This window comes from Pelodiscus sinensis, chromosome 1 (assembly GCF_052426305.1).
Source record: "Pelodiscus sinensis isolate ZL-2025 chromosome 1, ASM5242630v1, whole genome shotgun sequence".
NCBI lineage: Eukaryota > Metazoa > Chordata > Testudines > Trionychidae > Pelodiscus > Pelodiscus sinensis.
Window position 1 is genome coordinate 119,675,537 of NC_143052.1, and position 22,056 is coordinate 119,697,592.

The 22,056-nt window shown below is 45.5% G+C and overlaps 1 protein-coding gene across 1 annotated transcript in view; it reads left to right on the forward strand.

The window, feature by feature from the left end:
• The first annotated feature begins 1,738 nt into the window (after positions 1-1,738).
• ST8SIA1 (ST8 alpha-N-acetyl-neuraminide alpha-2,8-sialyltransferase 1) overlaps positions 1,739-22,056 on the forward strand; it is a 157,820-nt gene continuing 137,502 nt past the window's right edge. Inside the window, exon 1 of the mRNA XM_075898340.2 lies at positions 1,739-2,761. Coding sequence (XP_075754455.1) covers positions 2,508-2,761 — 254 coding nt within the window. The 5' untranslated portion in view covers positions 1,739-2,507. The remainder of the gene's footprint in view (positions 2,762-22,056) is intronic.

A 22,056-nucleotide genomic window follows, 5' to 3' on the forward strand; every position in this document is an offset into this window, starting at 1 on the left:
TGGAGTTGCATCATGATCTTTAAAACTGTAGCTCACTGAATAATCTTACCCGAATGAGATTTATGCACCAAAGGGCACACTATAAAAACGTAGGCATTATTTATTTACTATTACTACTGCCAACACAAGTGTAGTCTGCACTAAAATGACAGTGTTAACCTATTTATATGGTGTGACTCAGACTCCCCTAACCGTCCTGGTGCATACATACAACTTGAAGAGGAGTTTTGCTGGGCAAGGAAGGTAAGTCCTTACCCCAAAGAGTGGTCTGAATCCGCAAAATGCATAAATGAGAGATGAGAAATATTACAAAAATGGAGTTGATGCAAAGACAGAATAAATGATTTGTCTAACATCACACAGGGTCGCTATGTTACAAGTCCAGTGCCTAAACCACAAAACCAAACTTCTCTCATTTTCCTAGAACTTCATACATACCTATTGAGGGAATTTAGCCCTTAATGTAAAGTAACAATTGTCTTTATTTTGCAACATATCAGAACTATTTTAACTACATTGGCAACTGTCTGAAGGGAGCAGCAAAGTAGTTTGCTGATAAAAGTGCTTTGCCTCTAAAAATCACATACAATTTTTGGAGCAACTTAGATGTCAATTAAAACAGTGTGGTTGCATATTAGAAATGCTCCTTCATTCAGGCTTCCCTATGCCAGTCATTTGGTATGTTCTGTCATGCAAAAACATCTTGTCTTTGATCTCAGTGGCATAGGTAGGAGATTGGTATTCTAATCCTTCTTTCTAGGATAGTGATTTGAATCCAGCACATCTCAGCAATGACCATGAAATGCTACAGTTTGGAGCTGGTGCCCCTAGGTGAGATGGAAATGATCGATTCATTTTAAATCCTAGCAGCTGTCAGTTTCACAGAGGGATAAATAACTAAGGAAGTCTTTTACTGCCAGTAAAAGTCCATGCACAACAAGGGTGGGATGCTTTGGCTGGCTAGCGTAGCTTGGCTTCCTACTGAGAGTGATCTGTTGGGGGTTAAAAAAGTGTGCCCCCGCAGGTAGCAAACAGGCTAGTATTTCAACAAAATTCACTCCCCTGAAAAGGGGCAAAAAGGTGAAGAGAGGGAAGGAGAGGCAGGCGCAGGCTAATCCAATCGCTCAGCTTGTCCTCTACATGCTGCAGATCTTCCCAGCTGGCTCGCTCGCTCAGGCCCTGGACCTACTGCTGCATGCAGCTAGCCAAGCCAGCCGCAAGGGCGCGCTAAAGAGCGCCGTAGGGTCAGGAGCGGGATGAGAGGCGGGTGCATCTGTGATGCTGGGATTCCCCCCCATCCCCCCCACCTCGCGGTACGCGATCCTGGTCTCGCGGCCCCCTAGGGGACTGGCCTGGGCCTGGGGAATCGGCATTGCAATGGGGCGCGTGCTGCTCAGGGGGAGCAGGGTGTTCGCAGCCGAGGCACAGGCGGGGACGAGCGCAGGGTGCAGGCTCCTGCTGTGGGAGCGAGAAGGGCGGCGGGGACCGGACCCAGATCGCTGTGCGCCAGGGAGACGCCGGGTTTGGCAGGGCTGTAGATGAGGCGGGGGCTCCTGGGCAGGGGGAGAGCGCGGTGGGAGCGAGGTGCCCTGCTGGGCTGCGTAGGTAGGGGCCGGGAGCCGCTGGGTTTGTCTGGGTGTGCTGGGGGGGGGGGGGGGTGAAACGCGTGTCTGGGGGAGGGGATCCTGCTAAAGCGGTCCTGGGGGGGACAGCGGCCTGGGGCGCAGAGCGGCTGCAGGGGAGGGAGGTTTGTGGCAGCGGGCGGCCGGGCTCTTGGCGCGGCGCGCTGGGAATCCTCGGCCAGGCACGTCCAAAGGAGGAGGCTGCGTTGTGCGTGTGACTGATGCGGTGTCACAGCAGCTGGGGGGCGGGGACTTGGGGGGAGCCGTAAGTCTCCTTCCATTGCCCGGCTCCGCTTCATCCCCCCGCCCCCTGTGCTGGAGAAGGCGAACAAAAAAAGGCTGAACCTGCTGCCCGCCCAGGAGGCGCGGAGCTAAACGGGTCATTTCTCCTGGAGGGGAGGAGGGAGCCCTGGTTTTTCCCACCTGCCGTGTCAGGAGGAGGCTGCGGACGGCTCCCCCGCCCAGGTGCCGGGGGGGGGGGGAGTGGAGGGTAGCTCCTTACCCCCCCGCCCCGCTGGGATTTGGGGCGCAGCCCGAGCAGCCCCTCCCGGGCAGCATGCACACCGACGAGGGCTTGCTGCAGTGACAGCTCCCCGCGTGCTGTGTGTGCCGGGCGGGGGGCGGGCGGGGCAGCCGAGGACCAAATGACTGGGAGGACGGGAGACCGCCGCAGCCGCTATCGAGTGAGGAAGCGGCTGAGCCCTGCCGCCCCCTGGCTTGAGCTGCCAGCCGCGGGCAGGCTCTCCCCCGGCTAGCTGGGCTGCGATGGCAGCCGCCGCCGGCCTTCCCGATGCCCCCCATCCCTAGAGCCCCAGGGCGGCCACCGCGGCGGCTGGGGGTCTGTTGCATGGGGGGCTCTGGCGATCCCGCTGCCCCCCGGCCGCGATGAGCGACTGCAGCCCGGCCCGGAGGACGCTGTGCCGGGGCAGGAGGAGGATGGCGGCGGCAGGGCCGGTGTGTAAGTGTCCCCGGACCCGGCTGCCCGTGGGGGGAGCCAGTGCCTTGTGCGTCTTTGTCCTTTGCTGGCTCTACATCTTCCCCGTGTACCGGCTGCCCGACGAGAAGGAGGTCGTGCAGGGGGTGCTGCTGCAGCAGGGCAAGGCGTGGAGGAGCAACCAGACCGCAGTCACCCTCTTCAGGTACCGGCGGCCCTGCCCCAGCCCCGCGTGCAGCGCAAGGGCAGCCAGGGACAGGCAGAGCAGAGCGCGGGGACCCCAGTGTAACCCCCCACCCTCCCCGAAAGAATCGGACCTTCTGTGTCACACTCAAATACTGATCCCTAACCCCCTCATGCAAACACTTTGCGTCTTTGGGGGCCGGGGGGTGGCTGGACCCATTTACTGTTCAAGGGTTTGTTGGTTTTTGGGGGGGGGGGGGGAAAGTGGTTTGGCAGCTTGGGGATCCTGTGTGCGGAGTGGGAGAGGACTAACGGATGAATGTTTAGCTATTTTTTTTTCTGCTACACATAAAACCAACACCGAGGTCTCTGTTGTGGTCTTGGATGCCACACCGCAGTGCTTCCTTTTGCCCCTAACAAAGAAAAAAGACCTTCCTGCTCCCCGGGCTTCCTGCTTTTTTTAAATGGGTGCCCCAGCCCCCCGAATGTGTTTCCAGGTATGGGGTGGGGGAAGGTTTGCCAGCACTGAGCATCTCCCCCAGTCCTGGAATCAAAGCTGCAAGGAGCAGTTTTGTGAGACCCTTTACTGTGCACTTTATTATGCAAAACATGTGAGAGAGACTGATTTTGGTGTCAGGTCTATGCAAACGCTGCATCTCCTGAGCCCCGGCTCCTCAAAGTGTGAATTTCACCTCCAGCTGCAAAGGGAAAGGTGAATGCTGCAGTTAGGATTCCATAGTAGCATTGGAGGACCAGGCTCATGCAACTCAGGGATTTTCCAAGGAACCTCGTTTGAAACTGGATGCAATGTGGTTCTGCAGAACCTTGAAAACCTCTTCCATCTATTGACTAATCATGTCATTTTGGGGAATATATAGCCTGACTTCTTTTCTCCCTCTTCCACCTCACCCTAGGAGTGCTGGCAACAATTTGTATAGTAGGGGTGCTGAGAGCTGTTGAACCAAGCCATATATAATGGAAACTACTTCAAGGGGGTGGAGGGGTGCGGTGGCACCCCTAGTTCCAGTATTTATGATCAACAACATCTAGTTTTCTTCCCCTTCTCTTAGTAGCAAATGGAAGGCAGGAGCAGTAGCCCTCAAATTCCCTCCAAAAGGCCCTCTTGCTCTAAGAGCCAGAATAAACTGCTGTTTGCATATGAAGGATTTCTTTTTCACAGTACTGAATTGTTTTCTATGACATCTTTGCAATGCGTTGTACGTTGTAAGGAAAGATGTTGGGGCTCACGCACTCTGGTGCAGGGGCTTAAGAAATTTTTTTTTACTTTCATAAAAAGATGCGCAGAGGTGCTAAGACTAAGAACTGCCAAGCATTGAGTGCTGGAGCTCAGCCCTGGCAGCCCTAGCACAAATTAAACACTGCATCCTTGAATGATCTTTGGATGTAATTTGACTTTCTGAAATCTTATAGAGGAGGCCAGTTTATAATGTGATTATGTTAGGTCCCATCTGCCGCAATAACATAAACTTTACAGAGCATTTAATTCCTTACATTAGGATTCTTCTCTCTCAAGCTTTCAGGCAATATAACTAATCTTGAGTGATATAAGGGGCTATATGTTAATATCAGTTCACCATTTTCAGCATTACAGAAGCTCCTTTAATCAGAGGTAGTGTTTACAAACATGCAGATGCACAGGACTTTTTCCTCTGCTATTGAGGGGAGAAAAAATTTGAAAATGCTTCAGTTTGCAACAAACAAGACTGATCTTTCCAGCTGCAGATGCATCTTCATTCTGTCTACACTACAGGCTCCCAATTTCTTGTGTGGGTAACTTTTTTAGAGAATGCCTGGATAGGTGATATGGGAATAATTTGCTGTGTTATTTTTCAGTTTGATAAACCAACTACTGGTTTAGTGACTGCACTGGTGCTACAACTTTCAAATTTAACCTTCATTTTTAGTAATTTCTCTCAGATTGTTTACAAGCACCAGCCTTTGGTTGCTTCTCATTTACTTGAGCATTTTTGCACAAATCCTGATGCATAATGACTATTGCAAAGTCATATCTTTGAAAGAAAGAAACTCAGCAGATGAAATAAGTTGTTGCTTCTAGAGAGAGGAAGCTAATGGGGATGCCCACAAAGGAAATTTTAAATTAGAAATATGCCAAAATAGTCAAATGATTGTGCCACAGAAAATTAACTTTTAACTTTTGCTGTGTGCATTTACTTCTGTTAGTTTTGGTGGCAGGATATCATGTTAAATCCATAACAAGTAATTTTGTCTATATTATGAAAGTCTTAACTAAATAAGCAAGCCTTTGTTTTACATGGAAAATCAAGAATTATACAATTTTATATTTAGGGGAAGTTGTATTAAAAGTCCCTTATTTCAGTTCTTACTGAAAACCAACTGAGTTTATGAATGAAAGTCTCCTTTGCTCTTCACTGGGGGTAAGAGGAAGTGAGGCAGATTAAGTAATTAGCTAGTGCCACAGATGTTTTCTGGAACCATCTGGGAATTGAACCCAGCTCTCAAATTTTTGTCTAATGCCTTACCCCCCCCCCCCCAACAACTATCATCTGTGCATCTGCTCCTGAAACATTTGATGCATGATCTGGATCTTTCCTTATCACATCCCCCTTGCACAAATAAGCTGTACTCTGTGGACACCAGTAGAACTACTCCCATCAGGGCTACTTGCCTATATAAGGTTTTGCAGAATCGGTTCCCAAGTGAGAATTTCCCTTTTATAAAATACAGACGTGTTATTCTTGTGGGGCTCAGTATTTTAGCTTCCTATCTGTGTTTTCCCATTTCAATGTCACTACATAGATGAGTAAGGACTCTTCATGCCAGTAGCAGTTGTTGCAGGCTCAGGTCTTTGATCTGATCCATTGAGATGGCTACCTATTTTAGGTACAGGCTCAGGCTTTACTCTGCAAACCTTACTTAGGTGAGTAATCCTTACACACACATCATCATCTGCATAATCTGTACTGTGTATCTGCATAAAGATCATTGATGTACATAAAGCTTTGCAAGATAGGCTCTTCATTATTAAGGTATAATTTTAGTTTACAGAGATTGGGTCTGAGACAGCATTCTTTATTTAGATATAAAGTCTTTTGAAGTCAATGGGAGTTGATCTTGTTAAGAAGAGCAGAATAACTGCCCAGCATGACCATCATTCTTGCTGTTCAATGATGTTAGTGACTGAGATAGGCAAAGTCACTGCCATGGATCTCTGTTGATCTCTGACAAATAATGAGTAACTTTTAGTAAGTCAAATGGAAAACAGTTTACTCTTGTACTTCTCAGATTAGACGGTGGCAAAAATACTATTTATAGGGATGAGAAAAGGTCATTACACAATGACTAATCATGACTTTTTTTCTTTGCGAGTTTTAATATTACATCTAATTTGTTTTGTGTTTTGTTCAGTTTTTAAGGGCCCAATTTTGCAGTCCTTATTTAGGCAAAACTGCTAAATATCATACTTCTCCAAACTGTTCCCGTTGCTATTACTTAGGTAAACAAAATAAAAGAATATGTTTTCCGTTCTCTTTTTTTGTAGGATTATTTCACTTACAGTTATTGTAAATGATGAAAGATCTCGTCCCATATTCACACTGCTCCTGAGAGCAAAACTACTGCTATTCCCCAACATGACTAAGCAGCCAAAAATCCAAAGTGCTACTTTATACAGATAGGCAGGGTTAATAGCATTACTTATTGTTAAGGTTGTCAGACACACTGCTTCATTCAGTGCACTGGTTGTAGGGGCTTAGGGGATGACTCAGGGTTGTGGTGGGAAGAAGGCTATTGCCTATAAGTAATTCTGTTTCATTTGTGGAAGAGGCAGGGAGGTTCATAGTGAAGGAGGCAGGGAGTCTGCAGAAAGTGAAAAGGAGGTGTCAAGGTTAAAGCAGTTGAATGATACTCTGGAGAACTGGATTTGTTTCCTGCCTCTTTGCAATTCTTATGTGACACTGGGCAAGTCACTTAAACCAAACTTTGCACGTGTGGTTATTAATGTCATGTTCATCATTTTCCGGGTGCCTGATGGGACACTCTTAAGGCCTGATCTACAGAAGTTCTGAACACTCAGAGCCAATCAGAGTTTTTCATTGAACAGTACATGTACAGTACTGTGGAAAACTAAGTACTCTGAAAACTCAGATCTTAGGCCTATCAGAGTGGGCACCCAAAAGTAGTGGAAACTTTTGATGTTAATCTTTCTCTGCCTCAGTCCTGGTCTACACTAGGAATTTACTTTGATATAACTATGTGAAAAAGCCACACCCTCAAGAGAGGTAGCTATATCTAACCTCTGGTATAGACAGCACTAGATTGATGGAAGTTGACACTTGAGGAGGTGAGTTATTTGCATTGGTGATGGGTGTGATTCTCCCATTGGCATAGGTAGTTCTACACTGTCACATTTTAAGTGTAGACATACTCAAAGTTCCCTATTTTGCAGTCGGGGAATAATACCTTCTCTTCCACACCTCCTGGGCGAGTTAAGATAAATTCAGTATATGTGAAGCACTCAGATGCTATAATGATGAGCACCGCTGGAGAGCCTATGAGGAGATTAATTTCAGAGCAGGGTTTGAATAGTGAGCAAGTCAATAAAGTATGGGGACACACACTGAATGAGGATAAAACAAAATCTAGAACAGCTGGTAATTCAGTTGGTGCCATCCATACTGCGTGATGAATGAGGCAGGAGTCCTGAGGGAAAAATAGTATGTGATTGTGTCATTAACGACTACAACTGGCAGTAAATCTTTCTACATTCCAGTTTTTATTAAATAGAATATTTAAAGCAATGCTGTCTCTTTAGGCTGTGCAATACAAATGTTAACATCAAATCAGTGAAGTTTTTCTTTAGCTCCATCTGCCAGTTTTTATCCCCGAGGCTTGGTCTACATTATTAACTTACTGAGGGCTTGCTGCCCCAGCCCCTCCCCTTCTGCCTGAGGCCCCACCCCTTCTGAGGCATGGAGCAGGTCCCCTCCCTGCCCCCTCCAGTTCATCCAGGGGTCCGGCAAGGATGTCAGATCCCTTGCTGACAGGAGAAGCTCTCCTGTTTGTGTACTGTAGATAGTGTCTTCACTGAAGTACTACAGTGGCACAGTCCTCCTTTTACCTCTGCAGCCATCAGTCACAGAAAACTGACATTGACGAGGAAATCCTCCAATGGGCTGGTGCAGTTCCACTCAACAATGCAGATCTGCCTCTTTCATTGGGAAATGTTGGCCCCAGCTTGGCCAAGATCTATGGTTCAGTCTTGTTAGCCACCTATAGATCCACCAGCGATAACTAGCTATCACCCTCAAATTATGCGGAGTCTCTGACTATACAGCACAATTATATCAGTTCAGCATTTTAAGGGTAGCCAAGTCCTTAGATGCAGTCAGTGCTAGTTGCATAACTGTTACCACTTTGAAAGTATGTTTCAAGGTAAATGTGAGATTAAACTGCATATTGCTCATGTGGATTAGTTAAGTTTAACCAATGATTAAACTGTTTTACAGGGCAACTAATTTTGTGTGTATGAGAAAAGTGATAAAATGTGTTTGAGCATATTTACAGCTGGAAAATACTAAACCAGGACAGCACTGCTTCAGGGTATGGTGACAATTCTTTAAATATGTAAAAATATTCATATTTTGCAAATGCATTTTGCATTTTCAAAGGGTAAGATTCTGTTCACTTTACTTATCTGAGTAAATGGGAGTACTTGGGTGACTAAATGTAAAGTCCTGCCGCTCTCTAACTGTGCATTGTGAGTGTGTATTTCTAGACTTCAAAGTGCAAAGGACTTAAAAATGACCTTAATTATGCTTCTGGTTTTTTATTTCTGTTTTAAAATAATGATCTTACTGCACTTTTGTAACAGTTATTGCTATTACAATTAGATCACCCAGGCACCTTCAAGCTGCTGCTCAGATCAGGGCCCCATTGTGCTAGACTCTTTATAAATGCATAATACAAAACAATCCTTACCTCAAAGAGTTTACAGAATATATACTGACAAAATAGAGAACATTTGGGAGAGGAAAAGGAGCCTTAATACCTAACCTTAATAAAGACTGTTGCTTGGGAATAAATATGGCAGAGGTTCTGAGCTCCAAAATGATCTATCTTACTAGCTCTGACTGGTATCTTTGGGATGAGCAGCAGGATAAATAAGATGGAGGAGGGGAAATCTAAACACTCCAACAAGGATGCTGAGAATGATTTTTTTTCCCTCCTGATGTCCCTTTCAGGAACAAAGATGAGAAGGGGACGTGAAAGCATATTCTTCTGTACAACATTCATTTTAAAGTGAGAACTCTGGTCCTGTGTAAAACAGGAGATAATAGGTAGCAGTATTTCCCCTATAGTTTCCCCAGAGTAAAAACAACACAATCAGATTATATTGATTTCTCCCTCCACTAGACAGCACATGGCAGCATAAAAGACTGCCTCCTGATCTTTGTTTTTATAGATTGTTAAGCAGACTGCAGTGAGTCTTCCAACCTTTTTCTATGCAGCTACTCCAGGTTGCATATGGTTTTACTTTCTTATTTGCTTTGAACATCATTGCACCTCCAGGGTGGCTGCTTTGAATCTCTCCCACTTCTTTTTCTTCTCTGGTTTTGCCCATCTTTCAGCTTCTCTTGGCCTCTTTTATTTGCAGCATTGTTGTAGCCATGTTGGTCCCAAGATATTAGAAATACAGGGTCAGTGAGGACCAACTTTTATAGGACCAACTTCGGTTGGTGAGAGACAAAAACTTTCAGCGTACGTAGAGCCCTTCTTGCCAGACCTGAAGAGGAGCTCTGTGTAGCCTGACAGCTTGCTTTTCGTCTCACCAACAGAAGTTGGTCCAGTAAAAGGTTTTCCCTTCACCTACCTTCTCTTTCTAGGTCTCTCTTAGCTTTCTGGTTGCTCAGCTCTAGCGGTGGTTTCTTTATACTTACTGAGCACATATTCTGCACGTCAAAACACACATGCCTAGCTTGAATCATCATATAGAGTAGAGCTGGAGACAAGTTGCGATAAGAATAGTTGCCTCTTTATTTCCTTCTCTTCCAGTCACCAGTCACCTTCAAAGCCCTTCAGCTACTGCCGACTGCTCAGTGCATCCATCATTGTCCATTCCTTAAATGTCAGACTGCTGTTTATCAGCCTGTCAAGGAAAAACACCAACATTTGCTTTAGACAGAAGTTAGATAAAATCTGCACTTAACAGGATTTTTCTCTTCCATGATGCCCAGTGGGTTCTTATTTAAAAGCCATATAACTTCTCATTGGCACATATTTAAAGGAGTGCTAGGAAAGCAAATCAGGCGTGTCTCTCATTTTCCTGAAAGAAGCCTCTCTTGCCTAATTTTGCCTTGCCTAGTGTGTCCATCATTGTAGTAATTGGGGAACTGCTCTCTAGTTCTCTGCAAAATTAATAAAAACAAACCACAAAATCTTTTTTATCAGTACAGCTATCTTAGGAAAATATTGAGTGGTGCTTTGGCCAAATTTCAACTCTAGTAATTGCATTCAGTCTGATTAAATGCATCCTGGCATTTCAGTTAGAAATTATATTCTACTGCACTCCCAGTCCCAAGCGGTTACATAATGTCACTGTGTGTGCTCTGTGGATCCCATCCTGGAACTGGGTAATGGAGTGATCTTGGTAGATGCTTAACATCTCTCACAGAAGTGCAACAAGATTTGAGACCCTGATCCAGGAAAGCATTTAAGCAAGTGTTTAAATATAAGCCTACACTGTAAATCCTTTCCTGAATATGGGTGATTTCATGAACCAGGGACTAAAGATTAAAGTTTATTTCCTATTCACTGGTTTTAACATGGGAACAGATGCTGGTCATGGTGATGTTTCTAGGTGATGTTAGAAATCTCTCCAAGAAAGAAGAGGTAATTTCTGAATGATTGCTCGCTAAGCATTCCCATATTTCTGAATTAATGTTTGCTCGCTAAGCATTCCCATATTATGATCTGCTTCTAGTTCCTAAAATGCCTTTCAAGCCATGGAAGGGGGGGAGATTAGTCTGATCAGGAGGCCAAGAATGAGAGGCTATGGCAAGGATAAGTAGGTGGCTGCTGGACTTGAGAGATGGGTAGAGACTATGAAGCTCAACTTTTTTGGGGGGAGGGTGGGGAGAATAGTGGTGGCTTCTTTCAACACCTGTGGGGAAAGGTGTACCGATTTATATGGTGTGGTGGGAGAGAGAGTGAAACTGGGGTTTGGTTTAGCCCAGAGTAAATAACACTCACAAAATTTGGAGAGGGGCCAGAGAGGGACCCTCCCTCAAGTGCACCAGGAGTGAAGATACAGTGGCACTTAATGCCCACAAGGCCTCCTCTTTGGGGTGGGAGCTGAAGCTGGTTGGTCGAGACTCAAAAGTACGTGGGGATGGCCTGTGAAGGGCAGGAGAGGGAGCATCAAGTCAGTTGGGAGATGTCAGTCCCTGCCCCAGATGGTGGAGCTTGAGCCAGATTGTAAAACTGCTCACCTCTAGGAGTGAAACAATCCAGCCACCTGCCTTCCCTTTTTGTCAATTCCATGTTTGGCACAGGAGCTCACTTTCAACTTATAGGTGCATGGAAAGTGCCATGTATCCAATAGAACTATAATTTGTCATATATGTAAATTATCACAACATCTAACATAAGAACATAAGAACGGCCGTACTGGGTCAGACCAATGGTCCATCTAGCCAGTATCCTGTCTGCTGACAGTGGCCAATACCAGATGCCCCAGAGGAAGGGAACACAACAGGTAATCCTCATGTGATCCCTCCCCTGTCACCCATTTCCAGACAAACAGTGGCTAGGGATTCCATTCCTACCCATCCTGGCTAACAGCCATTGTTGGACCTAACCTCCATGAATCTAGCTCTTTTTTGAGCCCTGTTAAAGGTCTAGCCTTCACCATATCCTCTGGCAAGGAGTTCCACAGATTGGCTGTTTGTGGAGTGAAGAAAAACTTCCTTTTGTTTGTTTTAAATATGCTGCCTATTAATTTCATTTGGTGACCCCTAGTTCTTATATTGTGGGAATAAGTAAATAACTTTTCCTTATTCACTTTTTCTATACCAGTCATGATTTTATGGACCTCTATCATATCCCCCCTTAGTCTCCTCTTTTGTAAGCTGCAAAGTCCAGTCTTTTTAATCTCTCTTCACATGGGACCCGCTCTAAACCCCTAATAATTTTTGTTGCCCTTTTCTGAACCTTTTCCAATGCCAATATATCTTTTTTGAGATGGGGCAACCACATCTGTACGCAATATTCAAGATGTGGGTGTACCATGGTTTTATATAGAGGCAATAAGATATTTTCTACCTTATTTTCTATCCCTTTTTTAACCATGACTATATCTATGTTTGTACTTAATATGTCCTCATAAGAAGTCTTTGGTATTATAAAATAATGTGATTGTTCCTTTATAATGAGCAAGTTGGAGGATATGTCAATGAAGATATTACAATATAATATGTGTGTGTGCGCGCATGAAAAATAATCTCAGCTTTACTCTTAAGAAATGTAGGCTCGAGTACTCCAAACTCTTTATAACATGCACAAGTTGCTCCTGAGTGATTTATTCATCCAGAAACTGAGTTTTGGTAAACCTGAAACTATTTAGTAATTTGATGCAAATATGCCAGATAGTTTTGTCCATTTTTTTGGACATTGGTACCATTTATGGCATGGTTGGAGGATTCACTTAGGTATTTTATGAAAGTTGACTATTTAAAAAACTGTTAGGGAGAAAAGAGACCAGTGCTTCATTTAGCTTTATAAAGATAAGGTAATAGAATAATTTTAGTCTTACAAACATGACCATATCATGTACAGGCAGTCCCCGGGTTACATGGATCCGACTTACATCAGTTCCCTACTTACAAACAGGGTGAGGCAACCCCGCACTAGCTGCTTCCCCCCAGCAGACCAGGGAGACGCGAAGCTAGCGCCACCCCCAGCAGACTAGGGAGACGCGGAGCGGCTTTTCTCAGCAGACACCTCAGCTTGAGAATAAAGGACTGAGGGAAGTGAGGTGTGGGAGAATAAAACTGAGCTCTGGAGCAATGTTTGGCTATGGTTTCCCCTACAATATGTACCAGTTCCGACTTACATACAAATTCAACTTAAGAACAAACCTACAGTCCCTATCTTGTACGTAACCCGGGGACTGCCTGTAATTGATTTCCAAGTTGATTTTCCCCATTGAAATCAGTGGGGAGTTCTATATAAATCTGGATGATTATTAACAATGATCATTTATGCAGTGCCATACATTTGCATGTTTCTTCACAGAGAGTGAGACACATTCCTTGTCCTGAAGAGCTCACAGTTTACGAAGATAGATAGCCCCATGACATGTATTAGCAACTTTGAGTGATGGAGTTATTTTACCCTCAATTTCTCAGATAGTCTTTAGTACAGTTTTACTGTAGCTGGGTTGTCTGTTAATGGCATGCTGTGTTCTCTAGAAGAATAATGCAAAACACTTGCACTGTTGGTTTGCATAGGCCAGGGTTGGCAACCTTTTCAAACCAAAGAGCCAAACTACATCAAAATTCAGAACAAGTGGTCAACAAAGAGCTAGTATAAGAATGCCCATTGTCATGACTGAAAATGTACAACTTAATATTATTGATTGACATGATGATTCATAATAACATAAATAAAATATTGTACTCGCAAACTTTATTTAATGGGACTTCTGCTGCTGGGGGTGCAGTCTGTGGATGAGGGGGTGCAGGAGTCAGGTTAGGGGTGCATGAGAGGCTCAAGGAAGGTTGGTGTGTGGGAGGTGCAGGAGGCAGGGCAGGGTGCGGAGGATGGGAAGTAGAGTATGTAGGGTGGGGGCCCTAGGGCTAGATTACCTTACCTGGCCAGGGCTAGGTTGCTGCACCAGGCAGGGCTGGATGAGAGGCTAGGCCAGGATCGTTGCAGCTGGATCTTGGCCTCTCCTCCTACCCATGCTGCAGCAGGAGGGGGGCTGCTTCCAGCCCTGCCTGTGGCCAGATGGGGGCCAGACCACTGGATCTGGGCTGGGGACAGGATGCTGTGGCCAGATGGGGGCTGGGCCCCGATTGAGGCGTTGTTAGCCAGGCTGTTGCAGCTGGAGCCCAAGCCAGGCTGCTGTGGCCAGCCTGTTGCAGCAGTTGCAGGGCTGCCGGGGCTGGGCTGTGGGGTCTGCCCCAGGAGCACAGAAGCTGGGGACAGACTGCAGCAATCAGAAGGGAGCTGGAGCCAGGCCGCTGCAACCAGATGGAGGCATCTGCTGCTGCCAGCTTCTCTCACCGTGCTTGCTGGGAGCATGCGTACGTCCCTTACAGCGCGTTCTTGTGTATCTAAAAATGTATGTCTTGTATGTTCAGGAGCTTCAGGGGGTAGCCGAGTTAGTCTGTTACAGAAAAAAACAACAATGGCCTGGTAGCACTTTATAGACTAACAAAACAAGTAGATGGTATCATGAGCTTTTGTGGGCACAGCCCACTTCTTCAGATGACTGGAGTTAACTCAGAAAACTTCTTCAGATGACCGGAGTTAACCACGAAAGCTCATGATACCATCTACATGTTTTGTTAGTCTATAAAGTGCTACCAGACCATGTGTTGTTTTCTTCTAAAAACGTATGTTCTTATGTTTTCAAAAATTTGAATTAATTTTTCATTTTAATTTAAACCGTTGCATGCATTTGGGTAATGGCAAAAGAGCCATATTTGGTTCTGTACTGAGCCATATTCGGCTCAAGAGCCATAGGTTGCTGACCCCTGGCATAGGCTTTAATTCTTTTGGGTCGGGGTAGAATCCCATGATCTGGGCATCCCTAAGCCTTTGATTGCCAGATGCTGGGGCTGGATCACACAGTTTCCCTGCAATGTTCATTCGCTAAGAAGAACTGGGTATTGGCCACTGACAGAAGACAGCATACTGGGCTAGAAGCACCATTGGTCTCACCCAGTATGGATGTTTTTATTTGTATGTTCTTAATGATCTGTCCTTCCACATGTCACCTCCTGGAGATCCTAGTTGCTCATTGGTAAATCTGTAAGGGTGCATCTACACAGCACCCGAAACTTGAAATAAGATACGCAATTTGTGCTATGCAAATTGCATAGCTTATTTTGAGTCTATTTCGAACTAGCACTTTATTTCATCATTTGGTGCTGTCTATACAGTGCCAAATTCTGAAATAAAGTGCTATTTCGAGCCATCCCTTACTCCTCATGGAATGAGGTTTACAGGGATGGTGAAATAGCATATCCACTATAATTCAAAATAGCGGATGCGTTCAAAAGGTTAGGGGTAGCTATTTTGGGATACCTGTGGTATCCCAAAATTATTTTGCTGTGTAGACATACCCCACTGTCCTGTTTCTGCTGCTGCTTTTAGGGCATACTATCTGCTTAAATGGGGGGTGGAGGGGGGGTGGGGAGGGGTAGGAGAGCGGAGGTTATGTGCAGGTCTTTTATTTAAAGCACAGGACTCTCAGTTAGGAATAGACTTCCTGTTTGGCTGTGGACAAATCACTTAGGGTATGTCTACATTTGCACCCTAGTTCGAACTAGGAATGCAAACGTAGGCATTCAAAATAGTTAGTGAAGTGAGGATTTAAATATCCCGCGCTTCATTAGCATGATATTGCCAGCGCGTTACTCCAATCAACAGCTGTTTAATGCACCGGCGAGATCATGCTAATGAAGCACAGGATATTTAAATCCCTACTTCACTGACAATTTCGAATGCCTACATTTGCATCCCTAGTTCGAACTAGGGTGCAAGTGTAGACATACCCTGAAATTTTTTGTGCCTCAATTTTCCCCATCTGTAAAATGGGGAAAATAATATATAATGAGAACTTTATTAATGTTTGTGAAGCACATTCAAATTCCTGATGGAAAAATATTATCGAATCACTCTCCTCCCAACCCTTCTCCAGAAGTCACATGGCTGTATATTCCTATACAATATAGCAGTGGTTCTCAAATTTTTTGGCCCACAGCCCACACCGCTCAACGCAAACCTTTCCGCTAACCACCAGCCAACCACCTATGATGACAAATTGCCTTCAGTTATCTCTAAATACCTTAAATACTAAATTATTCATATTAGGCTATGGGAGCATAACAATTTAAATACACAACTATGACATATGGAGGTGTATATAACTGATAAGAAAGGAAATATTATTTAACAAAATCATTAAAAAGATTAAGCGCTTTAACTTTATCATGTTAGTTTACTAAACTTCATTTTAAATATAGTCAACTATGAATTTGTTTTCAAAACAAAAGGGTTCAACCTTGTCTTTATTTATGGAAGAGATGGGGAACTCTTGTTGGGTGGGTGGGCCACTGGCCCACAGAGAGATCAGTTGGGATCAGCCACACACAAGTTAGAAGAAACCCTCACTGATGTGGCCTCTGATTGAGACACCTCACTCCCCTCACACCCTCCCAGCCACAGGGTTTAAGGAGAGGACAGAGGTTCAAGGCTTCCCACAGGCCAGATTAACTCATCTGGGGTCTCAGAGGGTATGTCTACACTACAAAGTTAATTCGAACTAACGGATGTTAGTTCGAATTAACTTTGATAGGCGCTACACTAGCGCTCCGCTAGTTCGAATTTAATTCGAACTAGCGGAGCGCTTAGTTCGAACTAGGTAAACCTCATTGTACGAGGACTAAGCCTAGTTCAAACTTACTAGTTCGAATTAAGGGGTGTGTAGCCCCTTAATTCGAACTAGTGGGAGGCTAGCCCTCCCCAGCTTTCCCTGGTGGCCACTCTGGCCAACACCAGGGAAACTCTATTGCCCCCCTCCCGGCCCCGGACCCCTTAAAGGGGCACGGGCTGGCTACGGTACCCGTGCCAGGTGCAAGCCTGCCAGCACCCAGCCAGCAGACCCTGCACCTGGCACGGCTCAAGCCAGCCACCCGATGCCCCCCAGCCCTCCCCCTCTTCCGGGGACCAGGCTGGCGGCTCCCGGGAGTTTGCCCGGGGCTGCAAGAGGCGGGCATCCACCTGGTCTAGTGCGGACATCGTGGACCTCGTCCACGACCTCTGCACTAGGCACAGGAAAGTGGCCGTCTAGGGCAGGATAGCTGCCAGCCTGGCCACCCAGGAGCAGGTGTACATGAAAATCAAGGTGGTCCACTGAGACCTCCGACCCTGAGCCCTGAGCTTACAATGGCCGTACTGGGTCAGACCAAAGGTCCATCTAGCTCAGTAGCCTGTCTGCCGACAGTGGCCAACCCTAGGGACCCTGGAGGGGATGGACCAAAGACAGTGACCAAGCTATTTGTCTCGTGCCATTCTTCTCCTGCCTTCCACAAACTTTGGGCAGGGACACCACTCCTACCCCCTGACTAATACCACTCCATGGACCCAACCTCCATCACTTTATCTCACTTCTCTTTAAACTCTGTTCTAGTTGTAGCCTTCACAGCCTCCTGCAGCAAGGAGTTCCACATGTTGACTCTTTGCTTTGTGAAGAACAACTTTCTGTTACTAGTTTGAAGCCTGCTACCCATTCCTTTCCTTTGGTGTCCTCTAGTCCTTCTATTACGGGAACTAATGAAGAACTTTTCTGTATGCACCCTCTCCAACACACTCCTGCTTTTAGAGACCTCTATCCTATCCCCCCTCAGTCTCCTCTTTTCTAAATTGAAAAGTTCCAGTCTCTTTAACCTCTTTTCATATGGGACCTGTTCCAAACCTCTGATCATTTTAGTTGCCCTCCCCTCTCCCACCCTCTCTCTTCCCCTCTCCCACCTCCTTTTCCCAGTCTCTCCGAGTTTTGTTCAATAAAGAGAGTTTCTATTTTTGACCACACGTTTTCTTTATTTTGTACATCAGGAAGGGGGGCTAGGGAAGGGTAAGTGGAAGGAGGTGAGGGAGGAATGGGGTACGAGCCCCCGATGGGGAGGACTGGGCTGGCTCTGCGGGCTTCTGGGGGTGGAAGCTCTCCTGCAGCCCCCCAATTGCTCCCTCTCTCCAGATGGCAACCTGTGGCAAGTGCAGCCGGTCTGATGGCTGAGTGCTGTGATGTGCCCAGTGTGGGCACTCAGGGCACTCCAAGCCAGGACTGCTTTGCAAGCGGGGCACCCCTGAGAACTGTCTGTCCGGGGTGGGGGTCGGGTCCCTTTAAGCACAGCCCTCGGCTAGCCTGAGGCAGCAGCTCCATGCTCTAAGTCCTCATCTGATGCCCTGCCGGCACTGCTTCCGGCAATCCTTAACCCCGGTTCAGGGTCCACTCTGTGTGGACATGCTAGTTCAAATTAGCAAAATGCTAATTCGAACTAGTTTTTTAGTCTGGATGCGTTAGTTCGAATTAGCTTAGTTTGAATTAACTAATTCGAACTAAGTTAGTTCGAATTAGTGCTGTAGTGTAGACATACCCAGAGTTAGTAGATTTTGTGGGCCCCAGGCTTTGCGGTGGGGAAAAATGAGGGGTTCAATGTGTAGGAGGGGACTGCCAGGGAGTGGGATAGGGATGGGTGTGCAGCTTCTGGGCAGGAGTTGGGGTGCAGGAGGGAATGATGGTGTGAGGTCTGAGTGAGAGGTAGGATGCAGGAATGGGCTGAGGGTGGGAGGCATGGTGCAGGAGTGGGTTGAAGGTGGGGATTTTGGATGGGAGGTGGGGTTCAGGTGGGGGTGCGAGGTCTGGGCAGGAGGGAGGGGGCAGGAACAGGGTGAGGGTGTGGGATCTCAGCTGGAGGGGGGTGTGTGACGGGGAGGGGAGTACAGGGGCTGGGCATGAACAGGATGGGGGCCGTGCACTGTGCTGCTTCCTGACACCACTCCCCAGCTGCTCCCATTGGCTATGATTTTGGCCAATGGGAACATCAGGGAAAGTCTCCAGGTGAGTGGTTTCCTGTGCTGCAGTTCTCCCATATGGTGGAAGGGAGAGCCGCAGTGCGCAGAGACACTTCCTCCCTCTGCAAACCAGATCCAGTCCGTGAGGCTTGGGGCTCCGCCCCTACAGCAGGAAGCCAGCAATTGTGCTCCAAGTACATGCAAGTGGGGAGTCGGAGGGCTGGAGTGCCCGAGTGTGCTTCCTGTTACAGCGGTGGAGCCAAGCCCACGGCCCACCTGCAAAATGGTTGTGGATCACTAGTGGTCTGTGGACCACACTTTGAGAATCACTGCAATATAGACTTCACTGGGTTTAGTATTCAAAAGCATCTAAATCCCATTTTCAAAAGACTGTAATAAACATAATTAATAATTATCTGCCCAGCCAATGAGAGCTACCTCACAAAACTGGTAAAAAGAGTGGATGGAGCAGAATTCTGAGAGCACTAACCCAGACTCAGCTGGGTCTGACATCACCCCTTGCAAAATATTCTCTATAATTTCCAGAGTTTGAGTAAACTGTTTACTAAAGAACATAAATATTTTTAGTTCTCCAGGTACCACATAACCATTGGTCTCTACTAGCAAAGGCACCAAATTCTATCGGCAGTCTCCTGATTTTGCAGCTTATAAGTCTTCTGAGTGAATGTTAGTATAAAAGGCGAGCGAGCTCATGTCCCTGAGTGGTGGCAACTGCAATATATGGGATTGGGTGTTGAAACTAAGAGCACCAGGCATTTAAGTCAGAGAAGAACTAGAAATGTGAAGTGGAAATGTAGTTTCTTTGTCACCTCCCATATTCAGCTGTGTGAGGGAATAAACTGGCTATGCAGTGTATGCCAGTTGATGTGAGAGTGCCTAAAAATAGTGATCAATCACTGGAAAATTGTGTTTTGATGGCTCACTTTAGCCAATGTTGGGCAGGAGCGGCCCTAGACAAGCTGCCGGCAACTGGCACCCTAGGCAAAACACGCGATCAGTGCCCCTGCCACCAAAGCCCTCAACGGCCGTTTATCTTGGCGTCTAGTTCACCTGTATTGATGGGCTGCCACTGATGTCGGGTGAACATACAAAGATTTTGTGTCTGTCAGAGTTCAGAAAATACAGATGGGCCCTGCTTCTGATACCACACCAAGATTTTGTCTTTGATTAATCAGTATTTCCTAATTCTGCTTTTTGGCTTGACGTATCAAACCAGTCATAGTCAGTGAAAGTATTTAGATATGAACTTGCTTAAAATGAAGTCAGATACATTCATAAGGGTGTGTGTAATTATTTATGAGGGTCTTTGTTTGGTCTCTGTAAAAAATTATACAGGTTTGCCTGAATGTAAGATATCATATTCCAGTTTGATAGCTTGTTTAGTGGGGCAGACTCATATTCTCATTTGCGGTGGTGTAAATCCAGAGTTTCCCATTGAAGTCAATGGAGTTATCCTTGTTTTATGCCAGCACTGAAGTATTTGAGGGGAGTATTAGGCCCAGGGACTACAGAGATTAGGGCAGTCTTCCAAGTAGCAGGACTAGAACTGTGAAAATGTTGGTATTTCTTTCTCATAGGGGTTTCTGCAAACCTTTTTTCGGTAGTGGGTCATCTAGTCTTAGATACTTTGAATTTGGGGTTTGAATCAGCTGAAATATTCAGATCAAAACTCGAGTCAAATCTGCCAAATTTTATTTGCTTTCTAGTTGAACTCTCTTGGGTTTTATGTGCATTCAAGTCAAGCGATACTTTAGCCCATTTGAGCATTGAACTGAGCCAAAGCTCATTAGACCTTGGCAAACCTAGGCTTAAATGTTGGGTTTGTCACCGAGCCTCAATACAAAGGGGTTTCTTTTGGCTTGAGAGTGCATTATTGCAGCACTGATGGGTTCTGTTGCTGGTTCTTCTACAGACTGCCTTTTGGTTTAACCCTTCTGGCTTAGTTTACACTAAAGAAATTAAGCCAATGAAAGATCCTAGAAACTTTGTAAAACATTTTGCTTCCTCATGTGAACTACCCAGTCTACGAATGGCTTACATGTGGTATAACAGATCAGAAAAGACTATCTTTCATCAGGTTTAATAAATGACTAAAATTTAATTGTTTCATTCTGAACTGTTTTCGTGCCAATCTAAATGAAAACAAGCTGAAAAATGTTTAAGTCCCACAGTACACCAGTGGATTTGAGAAATTTCCCACAATGCTTTACTTCTGTGACATAAGCCAGGAATTTTGAGCTAGCTGTCCAGAAGGTATTAACAATTTAAGTTATTTAACTGAGTTTGCAATCAACCTATCTCAAATCTTCCCAAAGTTGTCATGTCAGCTACCTGCTATAGATTTAAAGAACAGTACATGTTGCTGCTGATAGATAGCATCACACCACATAAATGCAATGTGTTATTTGCATTTTGTCATCCAGATAAATGCTTTAAAAAAATCTTTTCCCTATTTATGCAAGGTACGTAATAAATTTTGGGCAAATAATTCACAGTATTTGACTTTTGCTAATGTTTGTGACAATTATTCAGAAAGAGATGACAAATTTACCAATTGTGTTTGTGTTGCTTTAAATTTTTTCTCAGGTATCTGAAAGTTAATATTTGTATGGCGTATTAGTTAAACTCCGTTCCAAAACAGGAATGAATGGAATACTATATTATTGTCCAAATAGATGAAGGGTGGGAAAGTAGACTTCCTAAATATCTTCCAGTGTCTTTTAAAACATTCCTATTGTAATTATTTTTCTATTTAATTCAAAATGAAACTCTGGGTCATTCTGGAATCCTCACCCCACCTTTTAATGGAGGAGGGGGATAAAGGAGCCCAAACTGAGAACCAACTCTTTCCCCCTCTTGAATTGTTTGTATGAAAAAAAGTAAAGATTTTTGTGAAATTTCAAAAATAAATATTTTTATTTCTTTCCCACATTTAGAGGAAAATGCACCCTATTGTTCAGCAAGCCCAGCTGGGGGCTCTGTAGCGTAGTGGCGGGGCTGGCTGGCTGCTAGTCAGGGTGTATGTATTTGCGTGAGTTAGTGCTGATGAAAGGGGAAGTTTTTTGAGGAGGTTAAAATTGCATTGTTATGACACAATGACTTTTCAAGTAGGACTCTTTTATTGCATCTGTTTCTGTCTGTTAATTTTAATGATGAAAATGTGACGATTTTGTTGCAATGTCATAGCAGTTAAATGTCACTACAGGTTGGACTTCTCTGGTCCAGCATCTTTGGGACTTGATTGGTTCTGAACCAGGGAGTTTCCTGGACTGGGAGAGATCAAAGCTCCTCTGCAGGTAGTCAGCTCTGCTGTGGGCTCTGCGCTTGTCCAACAGGGCTCATGGCTGCTGCGCCCCCCTCCCTCCCCGCCACTGGGGTTGCATCTTCTCACCTGGCTGGGGCTCCTGGTTAAGGCTTCCTGGCCCCGGGCCCCCAGCTGCCAGTCTAACTGGGGGTCTCCTGTAATTGGCTTGGCTGGGGTCTTCCAGGCCT